We start from the raw sequence: 26,298 nt of genomic DNA on the forward strand, positions 1-26,298 counted from the left end.
GTACCAAACCCTCATAGGGAAGGATTTGAGGTCAGTAGTCTTGCAGTAAGGCTAATGGATGCAGCTTGCTTGCCCTTTCCCTGGATGGGTCAGTGTGTCCAGATCCATGCAGTTTCTGTGGCCACTCCTGTATCTGACAATTTCTTATGCCTGCCTGTTTATGGAATTGCAGCCATTGTCATGGTGACTACATACACGGACTACTATTGAACTCTATCCTATATAGTTCTTTTTGTGATGTTTAGACTTCTATCCATTTCATCCTGTCCCAATTTTATCGAGGTATAATTGACAAAATTTCTGTATTATATATAACGTGATGATTTGATATACATATATAATGAAATAATTACCATTGTGAAGTTATTTAACACACCTATCACCTGACATAATTACTTTTCTATGTGTGCATGTGTGAGAACACCTAGGATCTACTCTTTTAGCAAATTTCAAGTGTACAATACAGTGTTAATAAATAACTATAGTGGACTTCCCTGGTGGCACAGTGGTTGAGAATCCGCCTGACAATGCAGGGGACCTGGGTTCGAGCCCTGGTCCAGGAAGATCCCATATGCCGTGGAGAACTAAGCCTGTGTGCCACAACTACTGAGCCTGCGCTCTAGAGCCCGCAAGCCATAACTACTGAGTCCACATGCTGCAACTACTGAAGCCCATGCTGCACAACAAGAGAAGCCACTGCAATGTGAAGCCCATGCACTGCGATGAAGAGTAACCCCTGCTCCCTGTAACTAAATCCCACACGCAGCAAGAAGACCCAATGCAGCCAAAATAAATAAATTAATAAATTTGGAAAAAATTTTAAAAATAAATAACTATAGTCACTCTGCTACACATTCGATCCTTAGAACTTACTCATAACTGAAAGTGTTTTTGACCAACATCTCCCCATTTCTTTAACCCTCAGTATCTGGCATTCTGCTTTATGTTTCTCTAAGTTTTACTTTTTTTTTAAGACTCTATATATAAGTAATGTACAGTATTTGTCTTTCTCTCTGTGGCTTATTTCACTTAGCATAATGTCCTCTAGGTTCATCCTTGTTATAAGTTGCAGTTTTTCCTTTTTCATGGCTGAGTATTTCTGCACACATATGCATGGGAAAGTTGGTGTATGTCTATGTGTATATCATATTTTCTGTATCATTTCATCCCCTGATGAACACCTTATAATGTTTCCATATCTTGGCTCTTCTGAATAATGCTGCAATATTATATACGTATGTGTGTGTGTATATGTATATATATATATATATATATGTGCATGTATTTCATGGAGATACTGGTTTTGTTCCTGTTGGCCATCTGTATGTCTTTTGGAAAGATGTCTATTCAGCTCCTCTGCCCATTTTTTAATTGGGTTGTTTTGGTTTTGTTATTGTTGTTGAGTTGTGTGAGTTCTTTATATATTTTGGATAGTAACACATTATTACATATATCACTTGCAGATATCTTCTCCCATTCAATAGGGTGTCTTTTTTGGGGGCAGGGAGTGGGGGGGTGGTTGGCTGCATGGCATGCAGGATCTTAGTTCCCCAACCAAGGATTGAACTCCCCTTGCAGTGGAAAGGCAGTCTTAACCACTGGACTGCCAGGGAAGTCCCAGGGTGTCTTTTCATTTTATTGATGGTTTCCTTTGCCATGCAGAAGCTTTTTGGTTTGACGTAATCTCATTTGTTTATTTTTTCCTTTGTTTCCCTTCCCTGAAGAGACATATCTGGAAAGTTATTGATTGGTAAGACCGATGTCAAAGAGTGTGCTGCCTGTGTTTTCTTCTGGGAGTTTTATGGTTTCAGATATTACATTCAAGTCTTTAATTCTTTTTGAGTTGACTTTTGTGTATGCTGTGAGGTAGAGGTCTAGTTTAATTTCTTTGTACATGACTGTCCAGTTTTCCCAACACCACTTATTGAAGACCTTTCTCCATTGTATGTTTTTTGCTCCTTTATCAATCTTAATTGTCCACATATCTGTGGGTTTATTTTTGGGTTCCCAATTCTGTTTCTTTTGATCTATGTGTGTTTTTCTGCCAATACCATGCTGTTTTGATTACTATGGCTTTGTAATATAGTTTGAAATCAGGGGGTGTGATACCTATAGCTTTGTTTTTGTTGTTTGGGGGTTTTTTGTTTGTTGGTGTTTGTTTATTTCTTTGGGCCATGTAGTGTGTCTTGTTGGATCTTGGTTCCTGGGCCAGGGATTGAACCCAGGCCACTGTAGTGAAAATGCTGAGTCCTAACCACTGGATTGCCAGGGAATTCCCCTAGCTTTGTTTGTTGTTGTTGTTGTTGTTGTTGTTTTGCGGTACGTGGGCCTCTCACTGTTGTGGCCTCTCCTATTGCAGAGCACAGGCTCCGGACGCACAGGCTCAGCGGCCATGGCTCACGGGCCCAGCCACTCTGTGGCATGTGGGATCTTCCTGGACCGGGGCATGAATCTGCGTCCCCTGCATCGGCAGGTGGACTCTAAACAACTGCGCCACCAGGGAAGCCTTGTGTTTGTTATTTTTTAAATCTCAGGTTGCTTTGGCTATTTGTGATCTTTTGTGGTTTTATATAAATTGTAGAATTTTTTATTTCTGTGAAAAATGTCATTGAGATTTCAATAGGGATTGCATTCAATCTGAGATTTCTTTAGGTAATATGGACATTTTATTTATTTATTTATTTATTTATTTAATTAATTTATTTTTTTTGTGGTACTTGGGCCTCTCACTGTTGTGGCCTCTCCCATTGCGGAGCACAGGCTCTGGACACGCAGGCTTAGCGGCCTTGGCTCACGGGCCCAGCCGCTCCGCGGCATGTGGGATCTTCCCGGACCAGGGCATGAACCCGTGTCCCCTGCATCGGCAGGCGGACTCTCAACCACTGCGCCACCAGGGAAGCCCCTATTTATTTTTATAAATTTATTTTTTATGGGAGTTCAATAGGGAGTGCATTCAATCTGTAAATTGCTTTAGGTAATATGGACATTTTATTTTATTTAGTGTTTTTCTTTAAATTTTTTTTTCATTTTAGCTGTGTTGGGTCTTCACTGCTCGCTGGCTTTCTCTAGTTGCGGCAGTCGGAGGCTACTCTTCATTTCAGTATGTGGGCTTCTCATTGCAGTGGCTTCTCTCGCTGCAGAGCACAGGCTGTAGGTGTGTGGACTTCAGTAGTTGCGGCATGTGGGCTCAGTAGTTGTGGCTCACAGGCTCTAGAGCACAGGCTTAGTAGTTGTGGCACACGGGCTTAGTTGCTCCACGGCATGTGGGATCTTCCCGGACCAGGGATTGAACCTCTGTTCCCTGCAGTGGCAGGCGGATTCTCAACCACTGCACCACCAGGGAAGCCCCTATTTAGTTTTTATAAATTTACTTTTTATTTATTATTATTATAATTATTTTGGCTGCGTTGGGTCTTCTTGCTGCACGCAGGCTTTCTTTACTTGTGGCGATTGGGGCTACTCTTCATTGCTGTGCATGGGCTTCTTACTGTGGTGGCTTCTCTTGTTGCAGAGCACAGGCTCTAGCCGTGTGGGCTTCAGTAGTTGTGGTGTACAGGCTCAGTAGTTGTGGCTCGCGAGCTCTAGAGCACAGGCTTAGTAGTTGTGGCACACTGGTTTTGTTGCTCCGCGGCAAGTGGGATCTTCCTGGACCAGGGCTCAAACCCATGTCCCCTGCATTGGCAGGTGGAGTCTCAACCACTGTGCCACCAGGGAAGTCCCAATATGGACTTTTTTTTTAAGGGTAGATTTATTTATTTATTTATTTATTTAGGCTGTGCCGGGTCTTAGTTGTGGCATGCAGACTCTTAGTTGCGGCATGCATGTGGGATCTAGTTCCCCGACCAGGGATCGAACCCAGGCCCCCTGCATTGGGAGCTCAGAGTCTTACCCACTGGACCCCCAGGGAAGTCCCTAATATAGACCTTTTAACAATGTTAATTCATCCAATCAATGAGCGTTAAATATCTTTCCATTTGTTTGAAAAGATTTCTTTTACAATCTTTCAATAATGTCATAGTTTTCATTGTACGGGTCTTTATCCGTAGTTAAGTTTATACCTATGTATTTTATTCTTTTTGTTGCCATTTAAATGAGATTGTTTTCTTAATTCCTTTTTTTTGCTAGCTCATTGCTTGAGTTTAGACATTCAACTGAGTTTTGTATGTTGATTTTGTACTCTGCAACTTTATTTGTTGATTATTTCTAATAGTTTTTTGGTGGAGTCTTTAGAGTTTTCTATGTGTAAAATTATGTTATCTGCATATAGTGAAAATTTTACATATTCCTTTCCACTTTAGATGCCTTTTGTTTTTCTTGCCTTACTGCTCTGGCTAGGACTTCCAATACTGTGTTGAAGAAGAGTGGAGATAGTGGACATCCTTTTTTTGTTCTTGATTTTAGAGGGATAGCTTTTGACTTTTCACCATTGAGTTTGATGTCAGCTGAGGGGTTTTTCATATATGGCCTTTATTATGTTGAGGTATGTTCCTTCTTTACACAATTCTTTCAGAATTTTTAATCATAAACGGGTGATGAATCTTGCCAGATACATTTTCTGTATCTATTGAGATGATCATACGGTTTTAATCCTTCATTTTGTTAATGTGATGTATCACATTGATTGATTTGTAGATGTCGAACCATCCTTGCATCCCTGGAATAATCATGCTGTACGATCCTTTTAATGTTGTATTTAGTTTGCTAATACTTTGTTCAGTATTTTTGCATCTGTGTTCATCAGAGATGTCCTATAATTTTCTTTTTTTGTGTTGGCTTTGTCTGTTTTTGGTATCGGGTGATGTTAGCCTATTAAAATGAGTTAGGAAGCATTCCTTTTTCTTCAGTATTTTGGAAGAGTTTGAAAAGGATAGGTATTTAATCTTTGAGTGTTTGGTAGACGTCAACTGTGAAGCCAAGATTTTTATTTTTCTATAAATGCCTACATTAGCTATTTATTTATCTAAATTTCCCTTTTTGAACTGCTTTTGCTGTGTCCCATAAGTTTTGGTACTTTGTGTTTCTGTTTTCATTTGTCTTAAGGTGTTCTTTGGTTTCTTCTGAGACCTATTGTTTTCTCATGATTGTGTTGTTTAATTTACACATATTTGTGAATTTCCCCACTTTCCTCGTGTTACTGATTTCTTGTTTCATACCATTGCGGTCAGCAAAGATACGTAGTATTATTTCGATCTCCTTAAATTTGTTAGATCTGGTTTTATAACCTATAACATATGATCTGCTCTAGGGAATGTTCTTTTGTTGTTGTTGTTTGTTTGGGGTTTTTTTATTTTTATTTTTTAGGGAGTGTTCTGTGTGCACTTGAGAATGTGTATTCTGCTGCATTTGGATGATGTGTTTTGTATATGTCCATTTGATCTAAAGTATAGTTCCAGTCCAAAGTTTTCTTTTTTTTCTTGTTGAATTTCTGTCTGGATGATCTACCTGTTGTTGAAAGGAGAATATTGAAGTCCCTTATTATTGTGTTCCTATTTTTGCCTTCAGATTGGTTAATATTTAATTCATATATTTTTGTGCTCCAATGTTAGTTACATATATACTTACCATTGTTATAGTCTCTTGATGAATTAACTCCTTTATCATTGTATCACGAACCTCTTTGTCTGTTGTGGCAGATTTTCACTTAATGTTCATTTTGTCTGACATAAGTATAGCTACTCTTGCTGGCTTTTGGTTTTCCATTTGCATGAAATGTCTTTATGTTGCCTTCACTTTCAGTCTATGTGTGTCCTTAATGCTGAAGTGAGTCTCTTTGGCAATGTATGATTGAGTCTTGTTCTTTTATCGATTTGGCTGCTGGGGTATTTTTGTTTTGTTTTTTTTTTTTGGCCACACCACATGGCATGTGGAATCTTAGTTCCCTGACCAGGGATCAAACCCATGCCCCTTGTGGTGGAAGCGTGGAGTCTTAACCACTGGACTGCTAGGGAAGTCCTTGCTGCTGTTTTCTTTTTCTTTTTATATTTATTTATTCATTCATTCATTCATTCATTCATTCATTTATTGCTGCATTGGGTTTTCATTGCTGCACATGGGCTTTCTCTAGTTGTGGTGAGCAGGTGCTACTCTTCGTTGCAGTGCACAGGCTTCTCATTGCAGTGGCTTCTCTTATTGTGGAGCATGGGCTCAAGGTGCATGGGCTTCAGTAGTTGCAGCATGTGGGCTCAGTAGTTGTGGTATGCGGGCTCAGTAGTTGTGGCACATGGGCTCAGTGGTTGTGGCTCACGGGCTCTAGAGCACGGCCTCATTAGTTGTGGTACACGGGCTTAGTTGCTCTGCGGCAAGCGCGATCTTCCTGGACCAGGGCTTGAATACGTGTCCCCTGCATTGGCAGGCGGATTCTTAACCACTGTACCACCAGGGAAGTTGCTGCTGTTTTTGAATTGTAGAATTTTGTAAGGACTTACTGTTGCCATATTGTTAATTGTTTTCTGGCTGTTTTGTAGTTGAGACAGATGCACATCTGTGATGAGCTTGACCCTTCCCTATAGTCGACATGCACTTGACCAGCATTTCTTTCTGTTCAGGTTGCTGCTGTGGAGCAGAGGATGCAGAGGCACCTTTTGAACAGATCACTTCTCTAGGAATGTCACAGGCTAGGACTCCCAAGGCAGCTTTGTGTTCCCAGAAGATGCACCCCTGTGAGATGTGTGGTCCAGTCTTGAGAAATGTTTTCCACTTGGCTGAGGATCAGGAAACACAACACAGCCAGAAACTGTTGAGGTGTGGGGCATGCGTGAAACTATTTTATTTTAGTGCAAACTTTAAACAGCACCAAAGGCAGCACATGGGAGAGAAAACTCTCAGAAGAAGTGTGGATGAGGCCTTGTTTGTGAAGAGCTGCAGGTTCCATATGTCACAGAAGCCATTTACCTGTAGGGAGTTTGAAAAGGACTTCCTGACTATTGTGGGACATCTGCAGCAGCAGGCCACTTGTACTGTCAAGAAGCCAAACACAATCACCCAGTGCGGGTCAACTTCACAAGGCAGGAGAGGTCATCACACCTGGGGAGAATGCAAGAAAGCCCTCAGCACGAAACACACACTTGTTCAGGACCAGGGGGTCCACACTGGAAGACCTTGTTTTGTGTGCAGTGAGTGTGGGAAAACATTCAGGTACAAATCCTCATTTGTTGTACACCAGAGAGTCCACGCTGGACAAAGGCTTCATGTGTGTGGTGAATCTGGAAAATCCTTTAGGCAGAGCTCAACCGTCAGTCAACATCAAAGCATTCATTCTGGGGCAAGGCAGTACAAGTGCAGCAAATGTGGGAAATCCTTACCCTACAAATCTATCCTCATCTCTCCCCACACATGGCACAATGGAGAAAACAGTTACGTGTGCAGTGAATGTTCGAAATCTTTTACCTCTAGCTCAGCCCTCACTTATCATCAGAGATCTCACACAGGAGAAAGGCCTTATGAGTGTAGTGACTGTGGGAAGTCTTTTATCTCTAGGCCTGCTCTCAGATACCATCAGAGATCTCACACAGGAGAAAGGCCTTATGAGTGCAGTGAATGTGGGAAGTCTTTTACCACTAGCTCTAACCTTCATTATCATCAAAGAGTTCACACTGGAGAAAGGCCTTATGAGTGCAGTGAATGTGGAAAATCTTTTAACAATAGGTGGGTTCTCATTCAACACCAGAGAGTTCACACAGGAGAAAGGCCTTATGAATGTAGTGAGTGTGGGAAGTTGTTTAAATATGGATCCCAATTGAATCAACACCAGAAAGCTCACACTGGTGAAAAGCCTTTTAAGTGCACTGAATGTGGGAAATCTTTTAACAATAGGTGGACACTCATTCAACACTGGAGAGTTCACACAGGAGAAAGGCCTTTCGAGTGCAGTGAATGTGGGAAATCCTTTAATCGGAGAAATAACCTCATTTTACACCAGAGAATTCATACAGGAGAAAGGCCTTATGTGTGCAATGAATGTGGGAAATCTTTTACCTTCAGCTCCAGCCTTCGTTACCATCAGAGAGCTCACACTGGAGAAAGACCTTATGAGTGCAGTGAATGTGGAAAATCTTTTATCTCTAGGTCTGACCTTCATTATCATCAGAGAGTTCATTCTGGAGAAAGACCTTATGAGTGTAGCGAATGTGGGAAATCCTTTATCCAAAGAAATAACCTCATAATACACCAGAGAATTCACACAGGAGAAAGACCTTATGAGTGCAGTGAATGTGGTAAATCTTTTACCTGTAGTTCCACTCTCCATTATCATCAGAGGGTTCACACTGGAGAAAGGCCTTATGTGTGCAGTGCATGTGGGAAGTCTTTTATTACCACGTCCAAACTGCGTTGTCATCAGAGAGGTCACAGTGGAGAAAGGCCTTAAGAGTGCAGTGAATGTGGGAAACCTTTTACAGTATGTCTTATACGAACTAACAAGTTCTGTTCCGCGAGTGAGTTTGTAAGTCCAATTTGTTCTTAAGTTCAACAGAGTTAGCGTAGGTACCCAACTAACACAATGGGCTATATAGTACTGTACTGTAATAGGTTTATAATACTTTTCGCACAAATAGTACATAAAAAGCAAATAAAAAATAAAACGTTTTTAATCATACCTTGAAAAGTACAATAGTACCAGCTCCATCACCATTGCTTTTTTTTTTTTTTAAATCAAAAAAAGGAAACAATTCAATTTAAAGAAAGAAACCCAGAAATTGTCTGAAAAAAGAGTGGGGCAAATGAACTCCTGAAAAAGTTCTGCATCTTGGTGACCACATTTATTGGAAGGGTTGGAGAAAATTAAACTGCTATTTAGCCTAAGAATTTGTGAGTTATCTGAAAATCAACTTATTTCAGGAGTGCAAGAATTCTTGGTTTTTTTTTTAATATCAAACTGTATGCCAATTTTTCTTTTGAATATCTTCTACATTTAAAGAGGCAATTATACAAAATCTCATTTTCCACACAGGATAAATTCTTTGTTTCAGCCAACTCTCAATGACGGGGCAACTAGGACAACACCATCTCCCCGGAAAAAGAGCATTAGAATATTCCATTTTGTTGATTTATATATTTTTTCATATGTTTGTTCATCAATTTCTATAGTTGTCACAGTTTCTTCCACATCTCTCAATATCATATTTAAATGTAACCTGCGTTGAAGCTCTGTGTTGTTTCTCATTTTCACTCATCCAGGCTGAGCCTGATGAGATCCAGGGGCTCTTCTACAGTGTTCGTAGTTTGTTACTGGTCCACATCATCCAAAATCTTTCACATCACCTCTGGTTTTATGCTTGTTTCTGGACATTCTGTGCTTGAAATAAAGATACTGTACTACTCTATACAGTACTGTACAGTAAGTACACAAAAGCACAAGCACTTGTAGAGGATACACACGTTAAAATGTACACCAGACACATGAACTAACTCGTGATTGGACATGAGAACGCATGTTTGCATTTTGAAAGCTCACTACTTGAAGGTTCGTATGTAGGGGACTTACTGTATAGGAAAATGTAACCTCTTTCAATACCAGAGTTCACACTACACAATGGCATAGATGGACAGGAAATGTGCAGTTTCGGTGGTCAGCATAAGGGCACTGGAGGAAACTATCTGAGGAGCCATCTGTCTGAATTGACTCTCATACATCTGAGCATGCACAGTGGGGAGAATCCCCGGTTATGTGGGAAGGCCATTTTATCTCTACTGGCCAGCAGGCCCACACAGTGTGCATCAGTCACCAACCCAGTTTGCTCAGGGAAGCTGACTCTCTCCCCCACTGTGTTGGCAAGTTAGGAGTCACCTGAGCGCTAGGGGATATTTCCCTCCTCTTTGATTACCTTGGGCATGGACCTGACCCAATGTTCTTCCACAGAACATCATTTGAGTTTTCTGGCAGCATTCAAACAAAGACTACAATTTTCAGGGACATGTTGGTGTCACGTGATACTTGTGATGTGTCTTTCCAGCTTGCAAGTCACAGACTTTAGAACTCTTGGCCACACATTGCCTTGGCTTGAATAATAACTAAGGCCTTTAAGTTCTCATTAATTTGGGGAGTTCTATTCTGGTGTAGGGTAGTTTATAAACTAAAAATTTGTGCTCTACAGGCATGAATGGGAGAAGTTTTTATGGGTCTCAGGCTGTGCCTGAGGAGGGACAGCATGATGGCAGAAAACAACTTGACAATTTTTACCAAATTTGCATTGCTGCATAGAGCCTCCTAGGAAAGACTGCTGGGCTTTCTCTTCCTCATTTGAGCCCTGTGTCCTATGTTTTTTATGAGTCTTGGATGACTCTAAGGAGGAGGACATGTGAGAATCTTAAGAGTGCTTCTGAGAGCCACATGATTTTTTTCTCTTACTCAAGATAGATATCACAGGGTGTCCCAGAACTGTTAAGGGGATATTTTCCCCAGGTCTACAAAGATCCACATTCCCTGATGGCCACAAGTCACTGGGCTAGTCTCACTGGTTATAAGACTGTTGGTTCCAAGGGAAACCGTAATAGGTACGGAAACTCTACTTTAGTAGGTAGTGGAGGAGTCTGCAGCCAGCTAGATGAAATATTCCTCTTCTAAAAGTGTAGCCAGAAATGTTTCTGTGACCGCAGGATCTGTGTGTACACAAATTTCGGGACCTCTAGGCATGCATATCTTGTGTAGCTGAGGACATTGTCAGAGAAATTAATCAGGTTTTGTGGATTGCTGTAGCCTCTCGGTGCTGTTCGCCTCAAGGCCCTTACTGCGCAGGGAAGAAAAAAGAGAAAAGGGGATTCATATTCTGAGGATGTGGCTCTCTTGACCGATGCAGCACTCCTCTTGACGTGGGTGGAGACGTTCATTACTCCCTATATTTGTTGCTACTAAGACAAGACTGACCTTCCAGAGGGTATGAGGAGAGAGATGCTGGAATGAATACAGGGTTGCCAAACTTATTTTCCATAAAGAGTGAGACATAGATATTTTTCTTCTTTATCTTGAGCTAATTTTTAAAGCTTTATAAAGATATAATTTACATGTACTCAACAGCTTATATTTAAAGCGTATAGTTTGATAGGTTTTGACATAGGTATGAACCTCTGAAAACATATCTGTCATTTACTTCATGTCTTTTTATAATCTCTTCTTACCTCCTTTCCAGCTTCTCCAGGTAACCATTGGTTTACTTTCCCTTACAATAGGTAACCTTTGCATCTTGTATTTATATGCTTGGAATAATAAGCTGCTTATTTTTTCCTGATTTCCTTCATGTTTTGTAATTACTTTGAGATATGGGTAGCTCATCTCTATTTTTTTTTGAGTAATATTCTTATCCTTGGATATACCACTGTTGATTTACTTATCCATCTCTTTATGGGTGTTTAGGTTATTTCTAGGTTGTGACTATTGGAAATAAACCTGTTACAAACATTTGTGTCAGTTTATATGGATGTGTGTCTCTTTGATCTTGTGTCAGTAACTTAAAGTGGAGTGTCTGAGTCACAGGGTAGATCTAAAGTGACTGTACTTTTTTTTGCACATTAACCAGCAGTATGTTAGAGAGTTCCATTTCTTTCACATCCCTGCCAGTGCTTGATACGGTTAATATTTTATGTCAGCCCTTTTCATAAGTGTATAGTGCTATCTCAGTGTGGTTTTAATTTCATTTTTCTAATGATTCATGATTTTGAGCGTTTTGCAGGTCTTTGCCACCTGTATGTATGTATGTGTATATATATATTAACAAATATATATGTATATACATATATTTGTGTGTGTGTGTGTGCTGTTTCAGTTCTTGTTATTTGCTTTTTTTTTTAAATATGCATTATGGCTGTTTCCCTTTTCATTTACAAATAAGACATCAAAACAACAAAGACATATGTGGAATTTTACTCATTCTTAAATGAAATGAGCAACATTTGCCATACAGAATAATTGTTTTTAATACAGGTAGGATATACCTGTATTAAGGTAGGATTTTTCCTCAAATTTTCTGTGTTGTGCAAAATGTCATGACCACAAATCCCACATATATTTAAGATCAGTTTGTATTATTAACATAATCTCCATCACTTAAGTCCAGGCATTCAGTAATACATTAGATGTAGTACTGCTTTGTAGTATTTCCCAATTTCTGAAGTGTAAATTCTCCCACCACTCATTTGGAATGTGATCAGAGAAGGAACTGAAAAATTCTACTCAAGGTCCCCCAGGTTTTTTGATGGAAAACTAAACTTAGCATGTGCAGGAGGAGACTTTACAAGGCCAGGCAGACAACAGCTGCGGGGGCTGTGGGCTGGTTGGAGGCTCAGACGCCTCAGAGACATAATTCTGACTGGCCAGGGGGGAGGTATGTCCCTGAACACCCTGGGGGGTCAGTGGAAACCCTAGTTGGCCTCACCTTGTTAATGACAAGGTATCAGAGCAGTCACACTATCCTGAGTTGCCTCCTCTGACCCCACCGGTTACCTTGCAAGGGATTCTCACCCTCTGAACTCTCCAAAGTTCTTTTCATCTCTACCTTTCTGTAATTGTTGCCTGTTTATTTCCAACTGTGTTTACCTTCTATGGGTCTCACCCCCTACTTGGATACTATTTCAGACACCTGCACCCCAGGACCACATTCTAGATGCAGGGCCACTGCCTACCTTCACGGTTTAGGCAGTGTATCATAAGTACTGGGGCTGGGAGTGTGCAGGGCAGGGGTCTGGGGCATGTTTTCTCTGCTCTACACCTTAAGAAGGACCTGGTTACATCTTTTCCTCCAAGACGCATATGTATCAAGTCAGCGGGGACACCTGTGATCTGAGGTTGCATCTCTAAAGAGAGGGAGGAGGAGTACAGGTTTGGTGGTGATGGAGGACCACAGCAGGGAGAGCCAGACCCACAATGCTGGGTGGGAAGGCTGGGACAGTGCAGGGACCGAAGGAGACACCTAGCATTTGTCTGCCCCATGTGGAGACTCAGGAAGGACCCACTGGGCTTAATCCCTGCTTCTCCCTCTAGAAGCTAATCGCCTAAGGCTGTGTCCTGCCCAGAGTTCTGGTAGATCTGCCCCTGGAGTCCCCTGAGGGATGCAGTAGAGTTCATGGGGATCCACAGGCTCCCCACCCTGCCCAGGAGCACTCCACCGTCCACTGCTCGTGCATCTGGTAGGGACACTCAGCCGTCCATGTCCACAGCTTGGGCACACCTTGGTGACAGCATGCAAAATTTGGGATTCTGACTCTGAGGTAGAAAAGCAGGACTCAGTCTTTGAGTCAAAAATCTTCCACCTGCCAATGCAGGGGACACGGGTTTGAGCCCTAGTCCGTGAAGATACCACAGCCGTAGAGCAATTAAGCCCGTTGAGAAACTAAGCTCTACTGAGCCTGCGCTCTAGAGCCTGCAAGCCACAACTACTGAGCCTGCATGCCACAACTACTGAAGCCTGCACGCCTAGAGCCCGTGCTCCACGAGAAGCCACCGCAATGAGAAGCCCATGCACCACAACGAAGAGTAGGCCCCGCTCGCTGCAACTAGAGAAAGCCCGTATGCAGCAAAGAAGACTCAACACAGCCGTAAATAAATAAATTTATTTAAAAATCTCATATTTGGTCTCTGGAGCCAACTAGGGACTCACACTTGTTTGAATTATCCAAGATATATTGTTAGGGGAGAAAGTAATGTCAGACAAGGAACCACAGAACCAGGAAGTTCAGAGAACACTAAGGAGGATAAATGCTAAAATTCTACGTGTGATATCATTTTCAAATTATAGAAAATCAAAGATAAATCCTGAAAGAAGTCAGGGCAGGGGGACGAGGGAGATCCCTTACCTATAGCAGAACAAAGATAAGAATTAAATTCATCTTAGAAACTGCAGGCAAGAAGAGATTGAAGTGAAATAATTGAAGTATTGAAAAAGGAAAAAACCATCAACGTAGAGTTTTGTTCCTGGCAAAATTATCCTTTGATAGTGCAGGGTAAACAAAGCCTTTCTCAAATAAACAAAAATAGGGAATTTGTTGCCATTAAATCTGCAACCTTAGTCCATTCTGGTTGTTATAATGAAATACCACAAACTGGGTAGTTTATTAAAAAACTAAATAAACATTTATTTCTCACACTCTTGGAGGCTTGGGAAGTCCAAGATCAAGGTGACAGCATGGACGATTCTGTGGTGAGGTCCTGCTTCCTGGTTCATAGCTGGCACCTCCTTGCTGTGTGCTCACATGGTAGCAGGAGCTAGGGATCTCTCTGTAGCCTCTTTTATATAGGCACCATTCATGAGGATTCCACCCCCAGGAATGATTCCTGGTCCAGTAAGATCCCACATGCTGTGGAGCAACTAAGCCCGCGCACAGCAACGAAGACCCAACGCAGCCAAAAATAAATAAGAATTTTAAAAAAGAAATAACAAATATGGTAAATATTAATCCAACTGCATCAATAATCACTTTGATGGGAATGGTCTAAATGCACTAATTAAAAGATTTTCAGGGTGGATTAAAAAGCAAGACCAGGGCTTCCCTGGTGGCGCAGTGGTTGAGAGTCTGCCTGCGGATGCAGGGGACATGGGTTCATGCCCCGGTCTGGGAAGATCCCACATGCTGTGGAGCGGCTGGGCCCGTGAGCCATGGCCGCTGAGCCTGTGCGTCCGGAGCCTGTGCTCCGCAACGGGAGAGGCCACGGCAGTGAGACGCCCGCGTACCGCCAAAAAAAAAAAAAAAAGCAAGACCAAACTATATGTTGTCTACAGAAACTGTGCAATAATACATCTGTACTGTTTTCAGGTTCTACATTTGTAGTAATTTGTTGCAGGGGCACTAAGAAATGAATAGAGGGATAGGCATGTGAAGAAATGAAATAACTGAGAAAGACAAAGAGCAAGTTGGGGAGTCCTCACTTTGTGAAGGTTGTGTGTGTGTGAGGTGGTGGCATCAGTGTGGTTAAACTAAACTGTTATCTGTTGTGGCTTCATTGTTTAACAGTATTCATTAGCTATCATTGAGCAAAGGTATAATTTTATATTGGGGGCAAATGTTTGTTGGTGATCCATTTAGCTAATTGGAAAGTATTCAAGTCTTTGTGGTTTACTGAAACACACCCTTGACCTGATTATAAAGATTCTGTAAATGGAGGCATGGGAAGGACACAGCCTCAATACAGCTTATTGCATGAACTTATTCCCAATAAATATTTACAGAGTGTATGAAATTGTATAAATATGAAGTCATATTCCAAGAATAATATGAGAGTTGGGAGTTAAATAAGCTTTTACATCTCATCATTTTGGCATGCAAATGACTATAAGGTTGTACATTCTCAAGGAGTGGAAATCAATCTGAGGGTTTATGGAGATAAAATATAAAGCAGCTGCATAAAATGTCTGACTCTGTCAGGTAAACTAAAAGATCAAATTGAGTGGTTGTCAGAGCTGGGGAGGGTAGTGGAATGTGACTACCCTCAGAATATCCGTCTTCTTTCTTCCCAGTCATGGTTCTGTACGGACTGTTTTGCTCATAGCCAATCATAATACAACTAAATGCACACACACACTTCCAGTGGTTAGCTTCAGGCTACATGCATTTGAATGACAAATATATAATATATCCAGCTATGCACTGAATCATTTTATGTCTGAATGACTCTATAGTAAAATGGCCATTTAGAACAGTAGATCTGAGAGCATCTCAAATGATTTTTTTTTTTTTTGCTACGTTGCGCGCCTTGCGGAATCTTAATATACCGATCAGGGATCAAACCCGCGTCCCCTGCAGTGTTGGCGCTGAGTCCTAACCACTGGAGCACCAGAGAATTCCCTTAAATGATATTTTAATCCTTTGGCAGCTGAGATTCACGAAGTCTAAAATTATGTCTTTTTGCTGCAGTTAACGAGCAAAGCCCTGCCTTTCTTGAGGCCGGATGACCCCCTCACAGCATCCTTCCTGGATCCGCGTGGGACAGGTTCTGGTTGGTCAGGAATGAGAATACCCTTCGCTGCGACCTCTAGGGCTCTAGGAACTATATTACCCAGAAGAAATTGCGGCAGGTTGAGCCAGTGATAGTTCAGGATAATGGCATTTCCGGGAAAATTCCTCGGCTCTGGGCGGGACTTCCGGCCTCTTCCTAGCGACGGCCACTTTAATTGTCCGGGTCTGTTTTGGCTCTGGGGCGCTGGGTCGGGACCAGGGTAACGAGGTGAGAAAACGCGACAGGAGGCGCTGTCCCCGCGGCACAGAGGCGGGTCTGAAGTTCGGGGACGCCGCCCGGGGTGCCCCGCGCAGGCCCAGGAGAGGGTCCGAAGTGCTCGTGTCCCGCCTGTCCCCGCCCCGCTGCCTCCACAGAGTCCGATGGCGGCGCCGGCGTTGGGGTACCCGCCTCAGGTAAACGCTCGTCCTCCGTGCCCTCACCCCATCAGACACTAAAGCCCCGAGTGCGGGGCGCCTTGCTCACGTGCCTGCAGGCCAGGCCGCGGTGTCCAGGACGGTAAGGCGGTCGTCGTTGGGACTCTGTTTCCGACAGTGTGATGGCGCGTGGGAGAGCGTGCTAGGCGGAGGGAACGGCAGGTGCAAAGTCTTGGAGGTCGGACTGAGGCGGGAGGATTCGGGAAACCTAGGATGAGCCTTCCGCTTGCAGGGAACAGAGGGTGTGGTAAAGTGACGTCTGGTTCGGCAGAGAGGTTGTTCCTTTTTCTAAGGAACCTGGAGGCCACGGAGGGTAGTGGATAGAAGAGAGACATATTATGAGTTAGGGTTTTAAAAGTTATCACGGACTTTCCTGGTGGTCCAGTGGTTAAGACTGTGCGCTTCCAATGCAGGGGCGTTGGTGTGATTCCTGGTCGGGGCACGAAGATCCCACATGCTGTGGGGCAAGGCCAAAAAAAAAAAAAAAGTAAAAATAAATAAATAAAATTTAAAAAAATGTTACCAAGAGGCTGCTCAGAGGGGGAACAGACTGGAATGTGGTTGATGAAGACGTTGAGGCAAAGAGAAGTAGAGCCTTTGTCCAAGGTCAGAGATCTGGTAAGAGTCAGCTCTAAGATTGAAACACAGACGTTAGTAAGTTAACCCCAGGTCCAGGTTACAGGGCCAGGTGTGGATACAGGGGAGTCCTGCTCACATGGAGCCCAGCCATCGTTGCTTTCCTCTTCCCACAGGTTCCGAAGGTTGAAAAAGCACTTACGGGGAGGGTGGGAGGGAGGCACAAGAGGGAAGAGGATATATGTATATGTATAGGTGATTGACTTTGTTATAAAGCAGAAACTAACACCATTGTAAAGCAATTATACTCCAATAAAGATGTTAAAAGATAATAATAGAAGAGGATATATGTATATGTATAGGTGATTGACTTTGTTATAAAGCAGAAACTAACACCATTGTAAAGCAATTATACTCCAATAAAGATGTTTTTTTAAAAAAGCACTTAGGGATCCTACACAAGGCAGGAGAGGGTGTCCCAGTCCCTCACTGGTATTGACACTACCCATAGGTTATCTGGGTATTGTGTCTTGAGACTCTTCCCTAGATACAGTCTCAGCTCTTGGATATGGGGGCCCTGAGGATATCCCCAAGCCCTGGGTCCTGAGTGCAGGATAAGGATAACATACAGGAGTTCCCATTCCTGACAACCAGTATAAAATGGTATGGAAGGTTTTCCCAGGAATAGATACCAGCATGTGCAAGTACTTGGAGGTGTGACTGAGCTGGAAACAGGGTACAGCAGGTCTTCATTCTTTTAGTTAAGAACAAAGAGCAAGGGCTTCCCTGGTGGCTCAGTGGTTAAGGATCCGCCTGCCAGTGCAGGGGACTTGGGTTCGAACCCTGGTCCGGGAAGATCCCACATGCCCAACTAAGCCCATGTGACAAAACTACTGAGCCTAAACTCTACAGCCTGCGTGCCACAACTACTGAAGCCTGCGCGCCTAGAGCCCGTTCTCTGCAACAAGGGAAGCCACTGCAATGAGAAGCCCAGGCACCACAACGGAGAGTAGCCCCCACTCGCTCCAACAAGAGAAAGCCCAAGCCCAGCAACAAAGACCCAACGCAGCCAAAAATAAATAAATAAATTTATTTTTTTTTAAAAGAACAAGCAGCAGGGGATCAATAATCAGGCCTGTGATCTGGCTAAGAACTTAAACATCATTTACGGAGGTAATGAGAGGTTTGGATAAGAGGAAGTAAGTGGTATTAACCAGGTTTTAATAGGCTACATCTGGCTGGAGAGAAAAGACTGTGGAGTTAAGGAGGGCGGCAGGGAGCCCAGGAAGAGCCCAGGTCTGTAATCCAGACCAGTGGTGAAGCCCCAGAGTTTTGGCCATGAAGGTGGGAGACAAGTTTGGATTCTAGATACATCATTCATTTATTTTTGACTCTGTTGGGTCTTCATTGTTGCACACGGGCTTTCTCTAGTTGTGACAAGCGAGGGCTACTCTTCTTTGAGGTGCATGGGCTTCTCATTGCGGTGGCTTCTCTTGTTGCAGAGAACGGCTCTAGGCGCTTGGGCTTCGGTAGTTGCAGAGTGCGAGCTCAGTAGTTGTGGTGCACGGGCTCAATTTACGTGGCTTGCGGGCTTTAGAGTGCAGATTCAGTATTAGTGGCACATGGGCTTAGTTGCTCTTCCCGGACCTGGGTTCAAATCCATGTCCCCTGCATTGGCAGGCGGATTCTTAACCACTATGCCACCAGGGAAGCCCCTCTAGGTACATTTTTAAAGAAGAGCCAAGTAGATTTTTAGATGTTGTTAGGTAAGGTAGAGGTTAGAGATGAGTCCAAGATTTTTAGTCCTAGCAGCTGAAGGGATGGATCCTTCATCAAATCGGATGTGGCAGTTGTCAGTAGGTTTATTTTTCTTGGGAATATCAGAAGTTTTGTTTTGGTCCTGATAAGGGTCTGAGATGTTTCAGAAAACAGTGAGTGGAGGCATCAAACGGGCAGCTGGACGCACATTTCTGAAATTTGGGGAGGGGATCAGGTTGGAGATTTCCAAAAGTGGTAGCTATTGTAAGGACCAGAGTGAAGCTGTGAATGACATTTCGAAAGTGGGATGCAGGTTAGAGTGGTAATGCTATCAGTGGGTCAGAAGGACTAGGGTGCATGCCGAGGAGTGGTTCTCTTGCTTAGCACCTGGTTGAGGTTCCTGAGTATAACAAACACAGGTGAGAGAGAGAATGGCTCTGGATGGTCTGGGAGAGAAGATGATCTGTCAGGTGGCCAAGGCTTCCATGGGATGAGTGGGTGCAAAATACATTGTTTGGGAGGCAGAGAAATAATTGAGACAATTTGACACTGAGCCCAGGGCTCCTGCTAATTCACTACTGTCCAGATTCTCCAGAATCGTGTAGTGAGCCTTGTTGGGGTCTAGAGTGTTTTAGTCTTGCTGGTGGATAAGATCCAGGGTAAATGGAGTCATTTGTGAAAGTCGTTATGCCGGGCAGGGAGATTGTAAGGGCTGGGGTTGTGAGGAAGTTTGAGTAGAGAGAGGAGGGTTGTGACTGTTGAGGGGACAGGCAATCAGACAGTGCATCACAGAAGTAGAAGAATGTCATGGGTGTCTGTAATTCACATGTGGTTCTGAGTGGCTAATATTGAAGCAAGGATCAGAAGCACGTGGAGAGGCCTGCAAAGTTGCATGTGGGACTTTCCCTGGTATTGGGATTCATCAGAGGTCTGGGATTGTACTGAATAGTTTTTTGAGTGTCAAGCAGTCTCTGGAAGGAAACTATGGGCCAGGTATATGGTTAAATCCAGAGAGATACCTGTATTGTAGAGCAGGAAGGTAGGCAGAACTGTGGGAGTGTAAACCTGGAGAATGATGATGTTAGAGAGTGAGAGTCTACAGAATAATATGCACATACATAGGTAATGTGAGCTTATGGCCCCACAGCCCTCGTATTGGGGACTTAATGGTGAAGCATGAACCCAGGTTTGACCGTGTCTTGTACGTACAGTCTGGGAGACCTCAGGGGAATTGATTGGCAGGAGGGATGGGGCTCTGCTCGCCAGGCCCAGAGCTTATGTGGCATCTATATGTCCTCCTGTCTGTTAATGCTGAGGGCTGAACAGTGATTAATGGGACCTGAGGAGAGAGTGAGCAGAGTGGCACCGGGTCCTGGTATCTCCTCTGTGCATGTGTATGTGTGAGTATATCACACCTTATCCATCCCTACGTTGTTGGACACTTAGGTTGTTTCCACGTCTTGTGTATTATTCATAATGCTGCTGCAAACATGAGAGTGCAGGTTATCTTTTCCCCATTGGATTTCATTTCTTTTGGCTATATTCCAAGCAGTGGGATTGCTGGATTGTATGATAGTTCTGTTTTGAATTTTTGAGGAACTTCCATACTGTTTATTCATAACGCCTGTACCAGATTATCTTGCCAACAAGTGTACAAGGGTTCCCTTATTTCTGTACCTTTGCCAACATTTGTCTTCTTGATGATAGCCATCCTAACAGTTATGTAGTAATATCTCATTGTGGTTTAGATTTACATTTCTGTGATGATTAGTGAGGAAGAACAATTTTTCTTATACTTGTTAACCATTTGTATATCATCTTTGGAATAATGTCTAATCAGATCCTCTGCCCATATTTTAATCAGATTATTCTGTTTCTATGAGTATGCTATGTGTTTAAAATATTATCCCTGGGATCTTCCCTGGTGGCACAGTGGTTAAGAATCTGCCTGCCAATGCAAGGGACACGGGTTTGATCCCTGGTCTGGGAAGATCCCATGTGCCATGAAGCAACTAAGCCCGTGCCCCACAACTACTGAGCCTGCACTCTAGAGCCCGCAAGCCACAACTGCTGAGCCCACGTGCCACAAGTACTGAATCCCACGCGCCTAGAGCCCGTGATTTGCAAGAAGAGAAGCCATGACAGTGAGAAGCCCCATGCACTGCAACTAGAGAAAGCCCACACACAGCAACAAAGACCCAACACAGCCCAAAAAATAAATACATTAAAAAAAAAAAAAAAAAAGATTGCTTTGGCTCTTTGAGGTCATTTGTGGCTCCATATGAACTTTAGGGTTCATTCTCTATTTCTGTGAAAAATCTCATTGTAATTTTGATAAGAATTGCATTGAATCTGTATATTGCATTTGGTGGTGTGGACATTGTAACATTATTAATTCTTCCAATACAAGGATGTGGGATATCTTTTCATTTATTTGTGTCTGTTTTATGAGTGTCTTATAGTTTTCAGAGTCCAGAGCTTTTACTTCCTTGGTTAAATTTATTCATAGGTATTTTATTGTTTTTGATCTTGTAAATATGATTGATTTCCTAATTTATTATTCTGATATTTCATTGTTTATAAAAATGCAACTGATTTTTGCATATTGATTTTGTATCCTGCAACTTTACTGAATTTGTTTAATAGTTGTAAGTTTTCAGGGGTAGTCTTTAGGATCCTCTATATATAAGATCATGCCTTCTGCAGCAGTTTTAGTTTTTTTATGATTTTATTATTATTACTTTTTTCTCTTGACCAAGTGTTCTGGGTAGGACTTCCAGAACAATATTGAATAGCAATGAGGACAGTGGGCATTTTGTCTTGTTCCTGGTTTTAGAGGAAAAGCTTTTAGGTTTTAAATTCTGAGTATGATGTTAGCATGGGCTTATTGTTTATGGGTTTATCATATTGAATTATATTCCTTGTACACTTAATTTGTTTAGAATTTTTAATAGGAAAGTATGCTCAATTTTGTTAAGTGGTTTTTCTTCATTTATTGAGATGATCATATGATTTTTATCCTTCATTCTCTTAATATGGTGTGTCATGTTTATTGATTTGCATATGAGGAACTATCCTTGTTTCCTGTGGATAAGCCACACTTGATGATAATGTAAGATTCTTGAATATGATGTTGAGTTTAGTTTGCTAGTTTTCTGTTGGGAATTTTTTCCTTCTATGTTCATCAAGGATGTTGGCCTGTAATTTTTTTTTTCTTATAGTTTCCATAACATGCCTTGGTATCAAGGTATATTTCTAGCCTTAGCCTGAGAAAATGAGTTTGGAAATGTTCTTTCAGCGTTTTGGAAGAGTTGAGGAAGGATTGACATTAATTCTTAAAATCACTGGAAGAAATCACCAGTGAATCTGTCTGGTCCTGTGCTTTTCTTTGTTGGGACAGTTTGTTATTATTAATTAATTAATTTTTAAAAATTGAAGTATAGTTTATTTACAGTATTTGTGTCAGAGTAAGACATAGTGATTCAGTATTTTTATAAATTGGGGAATTCTATGATGGTCCAGTGGTTAGAACTCTGTGTTTCCACTGCAGGGGGATGGGTTTGATCCCTGGTCTGCAAACTAAGATCACATGTGCTGTGCAGCACAACCAAAAAAAAATTTTTTTTATAAATTATACTCAATTTTAAGTTATTATAAAAAATTGGCTGTATTTCCCTATGCTGTAAAATATATCCTAGTTGCTTAGCTTTTGGGGAGATTTTTAATTAATGATTCAGTTTCCTTAATTGTTACTGACCTACTCATATTTTTTCCTTCATGATTTAATGTTGGTAGTTTGTTTCAAATAATTTATCCATTTCTTCTTGTTTATCCAGTTTGTTGGCATTTAATTGTTTTGATATTTGTGTATCTGTAGTATCAGTTGTACTAGCTGCTCCTTAATTTTTGATTTCATTTATTTGAATCTTCTCTTTTCTAATTTAGTGTGGCTAAAGTTTTGTCAATTTTGGTTCTTTTCAAAAACCAGCTCTTAGCTTTTTTGATGTTCCTATTCTTTTTAGTCTGTATTTTATTTCTTTCTGGTCTGATCTTTGTTATTTCCTTCCTTCTAGATTTGAGCTTAGTTTTTTTTTTTTCCTAGTTCCTTGTGGTGGAAAGATAGGTTGTTTATTTGAGTCTTTTTCCTTAATGTAGGCATTTATTGCTATCAGCTTTACTTTTAGAAATTCTTTTGCTACATCTCACGGCATGTTTTGATTCCATTTTACTTCATCTCAAGATAATTTTATTTTTCCTTCTGATTTTTTTTCTTGAACACATTTGTTGTTCAGGAATGTGTTATTTAATGTCCATATATTTTTGAACTTTCCAGTGTTCACAAATATGTTATTGATTTTTAGTTTCCAACTCTTATGGCTGAATAAGAGTCTTAATGATTTCAGTCTTCCTAAAGGTATGAAGACTTGTTTTGTGACCTGACATGATATCTTTTAGAGAGTGTCCTGTGTCCACTTGAGAAGAATGTATTGTGCTGTAGTTGAATGGAATGTTCTGTGTATGTTTGTTAGGTTGAGGTGGTCTAAAATTCCATTCAATATTTGGTCAATGTTTGAGCTAAAGTGTCATTAAATATTTCCTTATTGATTTTCTCTTTGGTTAATCTACCCATTCTCAAAAGATGGGTATTGGAGTCTGCTAACATTATTTCATTGTTGTCTTTTCTACCTACCAGTTTCTTTTTTTTTTCCTTAATATTTATTTATTTACTTTTGGCTGTGCTGGGTCTTCGTTGTGGCACACAGGACCTTCGTTGTGGCACGTGGGATCTTTTAGTTGCTGCATGTGGAATTCCTAGTTGCAGCATGTGGGCTCTTAGTTGCAGCGTGCATGCAGGATCTAGGTCCCCAACCAGGGGTGGAACCAAGGCCTCCTGCATTGGGAGTGTAGAGTCTTACCCAGTGGACCACCAGGGAATTCCACCTTCCAGTTTCTTAATATTTGCCTTACATATTTAAGTGTTCTGATGTTAGATTCATATTGTTTATGTTCTGTCCTCTTGATGAGTCAACACCTTTATCATTATTCAATGACTTTCATTGTCTCTTGTGATAGGTTTTGAGTTAAAGTTTATTTTTCTGGCCTAAATGTAGGCTATAAGCTACTGTTTTCTCGTTTCCATTTGTATTGAGTTTTTTTTCAGTTCCTTCTCTTTCAGCCTATTTGTGTCCTTAAAGCTGAAGCAAGTCTCTTGAAGACTTTATCCTCAGCCACTGTGTGTCTTTTGAATGGAGAGAATTTTGTAAGGACTTTGTAATTGCCACCTTGTTAATTTTTGTATAGCTGATTTGTAGTTCCTTTGTTCCTTTTTTCCTTTCTCACTTTCTTCTTTTGTGATTTGATGGTTTTTGGTAGTGGTATGCTTTGATTCCTTTCTTTTTATCTTTGTGTATCTACTGTAGGTTATTGCTTTGTGTTTACTGTCTGGTTTGTGTAAAATATAACAGTATTTTAAGCTGATAACAACTTAATGTCAGTTCTATACAAAAAGTCTCCTTTTAGAATCCTCCTACACTGTTGGTGGGAATGTAAGTTGGTATAGCCACTGTGGAAAATAGTACGGAGGTTCCTCAGAAAACTAAAACTAGAATTACCATTTGATCAAGCAATCTCACTCCTGGGAATATGTCCAGAAAAAATTATAATTCAAAAAGATACACGCACCCAAATCTTCATAGCAGCACTATTCACAATAGCCAAGACATGGGAACAACCAAAATGTCCATCGACAGATGAATGGATAGAGAAGATGTGTGGTCCATATATACAATGTAATAATACTCAGCCATAAAAAAGAATGAAATAGTGCCATTTGCAGCAATATGGATGCATCTAGAAATTATCATACTAAGTGAAATACATCAGAAAGAGAAAGATAAATACTGTATGATATCACTTACATGTGGAATCTAGAATATGACACAAATGAGCCTATCTATGAAACAGCAGCAGAATTACAGACATAGAGAACAGACTAGTGGTTGCTAAGAGGGATGGTTTGGGGAAGGGATGGAGTGGGAGGTTAGTGGGTATAAGCTTTTATATATAGGATGGATAAACAAGGTCTTACTGTATAGCACAGAGAATTATATTCAGTATCCTATGATAAACCAGAATGGTAAAGAATATTTTTTAAAAAGAATGTATATATATGTATAACTGAATCACTTTTCTATGCAACAGTAATTAACACAACGTTGTAAATCAACTATACTTCAATAAAGATAAAAAATAAAAGGGAAAAAAAGTCCCATTTTAGTATCTCACCCCTGTTGCATTTATATTTTTGATGTGACAGTTTGTATGTTTTTATACTTGTAGTCATTAAAAGTAATTGTTGGTGTAGTAATTTTTAATACTTTTGTCTTTTATCCCTTATACTAGAATTAAGTGATTACCACACCACCATATTACAGTGTTAGCATATTCTGAATTTGAGTATATACTTAACCTTTACCACTGTGCTTCGTAGTTTCATATATTTTCCTGTTGCTAATTTGTGTCTTTTCCTTTCAGGTTGAACAGCTCCATTTAGCATTTCTGGTAAGGCAGGTTGAATGGTGATGAACTCTCCCAGCTTTTGTTTATGTAGGAGAGTTTCTATCACTCCTTCATTTCTGAAGGACAGCATTGCCAGATAAAGTATTCCTTAGTTGGCAGTTTTTTTTCCTTCTGCATTTGAATTTAATATCCCACTCTCTCCTGGCTGCATGGGTTCTGCTGAGAAATGTGCTTATAGCCTTACAGGGGTTCTCTTGTATGTGATGAGTTTCTTTTCTTTTGCTGCTTTCAAAATTCTTTGTCTTTGACTTTTCAGACTTTCATTTTACTGTCTCAGTGAAGAACTTGTTGGATTGAATCTGGATGGGGACCTATGTGCATCATGTACCTGCATATCCTCACCTCTCTCTCTTGATTTGGTTGATTGTTTCCACCATTTTTTATTTAAATAAGCTTTCTGCTCCTTTCTCCATTCTCCTTCTGGCACTTCCACAATACGAATATTATTTCTCTTAATGGTATCCCATAATTTACATAGGCTTCCTTCAGTCTTTTATCCCTCTAGCTGGATGATTTGAAATCACCTGATTCAAGGTGATTCTCCTGCTTGATCAAGTTGGCTGGTCTCTGTTGTATTTTTCATTTCATTCATTGTGTTCTTCAGCTCCAAAATTTAATTCCTTTCTTTTTTTTCTTTTTTTTGTATCTTGGAACTTCTTGTGGGTTTTTTTGTTTTGGCCACACCATGTGGCATGTGGCATGTGGCATCTTAGTTCCTTGACCAGGGATGGAACCTGTGCCCCCTGCAGTGGGAACCTGTTGATTTGTTTGTGTATTTTTTTCCTACTTTGATTGAGTTATTGTTTGTGTTCTCTTGGAGCTGGCTGAGCTTCCTTAAAACATTTATTTTGAAATCTTCATCCAGTTGTTTATAGATATGCATTTCTTTGGATTCACTTGCTAGAAACTTACGTTCCTTTGGTGATGTATTGTTTCCTTGATATTCCATGTTTCTTAGAGCCTTTTGTTCATGTTTCTGTATTTGATAGATCAGTCACATCATCTGAATTTTCAGACTGGTTTTGGTAGGGA

General features: G+C 41.1%; 1 protein-coding gene and 1 pseudogene across 1 annotated transcript in view; one reads left to right on the forward strand and one right to left on the reverse strand.

The window, feature by feature from the left end:
• The window catches only part of LOC103077094 (zinc finger protein 239-like), an 11,022-nt gene extending 2,561 nt beyond the window's left edge, over nucleotides 1-8,461 (forward strand). Inside the window, 2 exon segments of the mRNA XM_082931099.1 lie at nucleotides 6,546-6,606; nucleotides 6,775-8,461. Coding sequence (XP_082787225.1) covers nucleotides 6,546-6,606; nucleotides 6,775-8,461 — 1,748 coding nt within the window.
• A 501-nt stretch (nucleotides 8,462-8,962) lies between these two features.
• LOC103077371 (U6 snRNA-associated Sm-like protein LSm3 pseudogene) lies at nucleotides 8,963-9,830 on the reverse strand (annotated as a pseudogene).
• Between the last annotated feature and the right edge of the window lie 16,468 nt (nucleotides 9,831-26,298).

This window comes from Lipotes vexillifer, unplaced genomic scaffold (genome assembly GCF_000442215.2).
Source record: "Lipotes vexillifer unplaced genomic scaffold, Lipotes_vexillifer_v1.1 scaffold995, whole genome shotgun sequence".
NCBI lineage: Eukaryota > Metazoa > Chordata > Mammalia > Artiodactyla > Lipotidae > Lipotes > Lipotes vexillifer.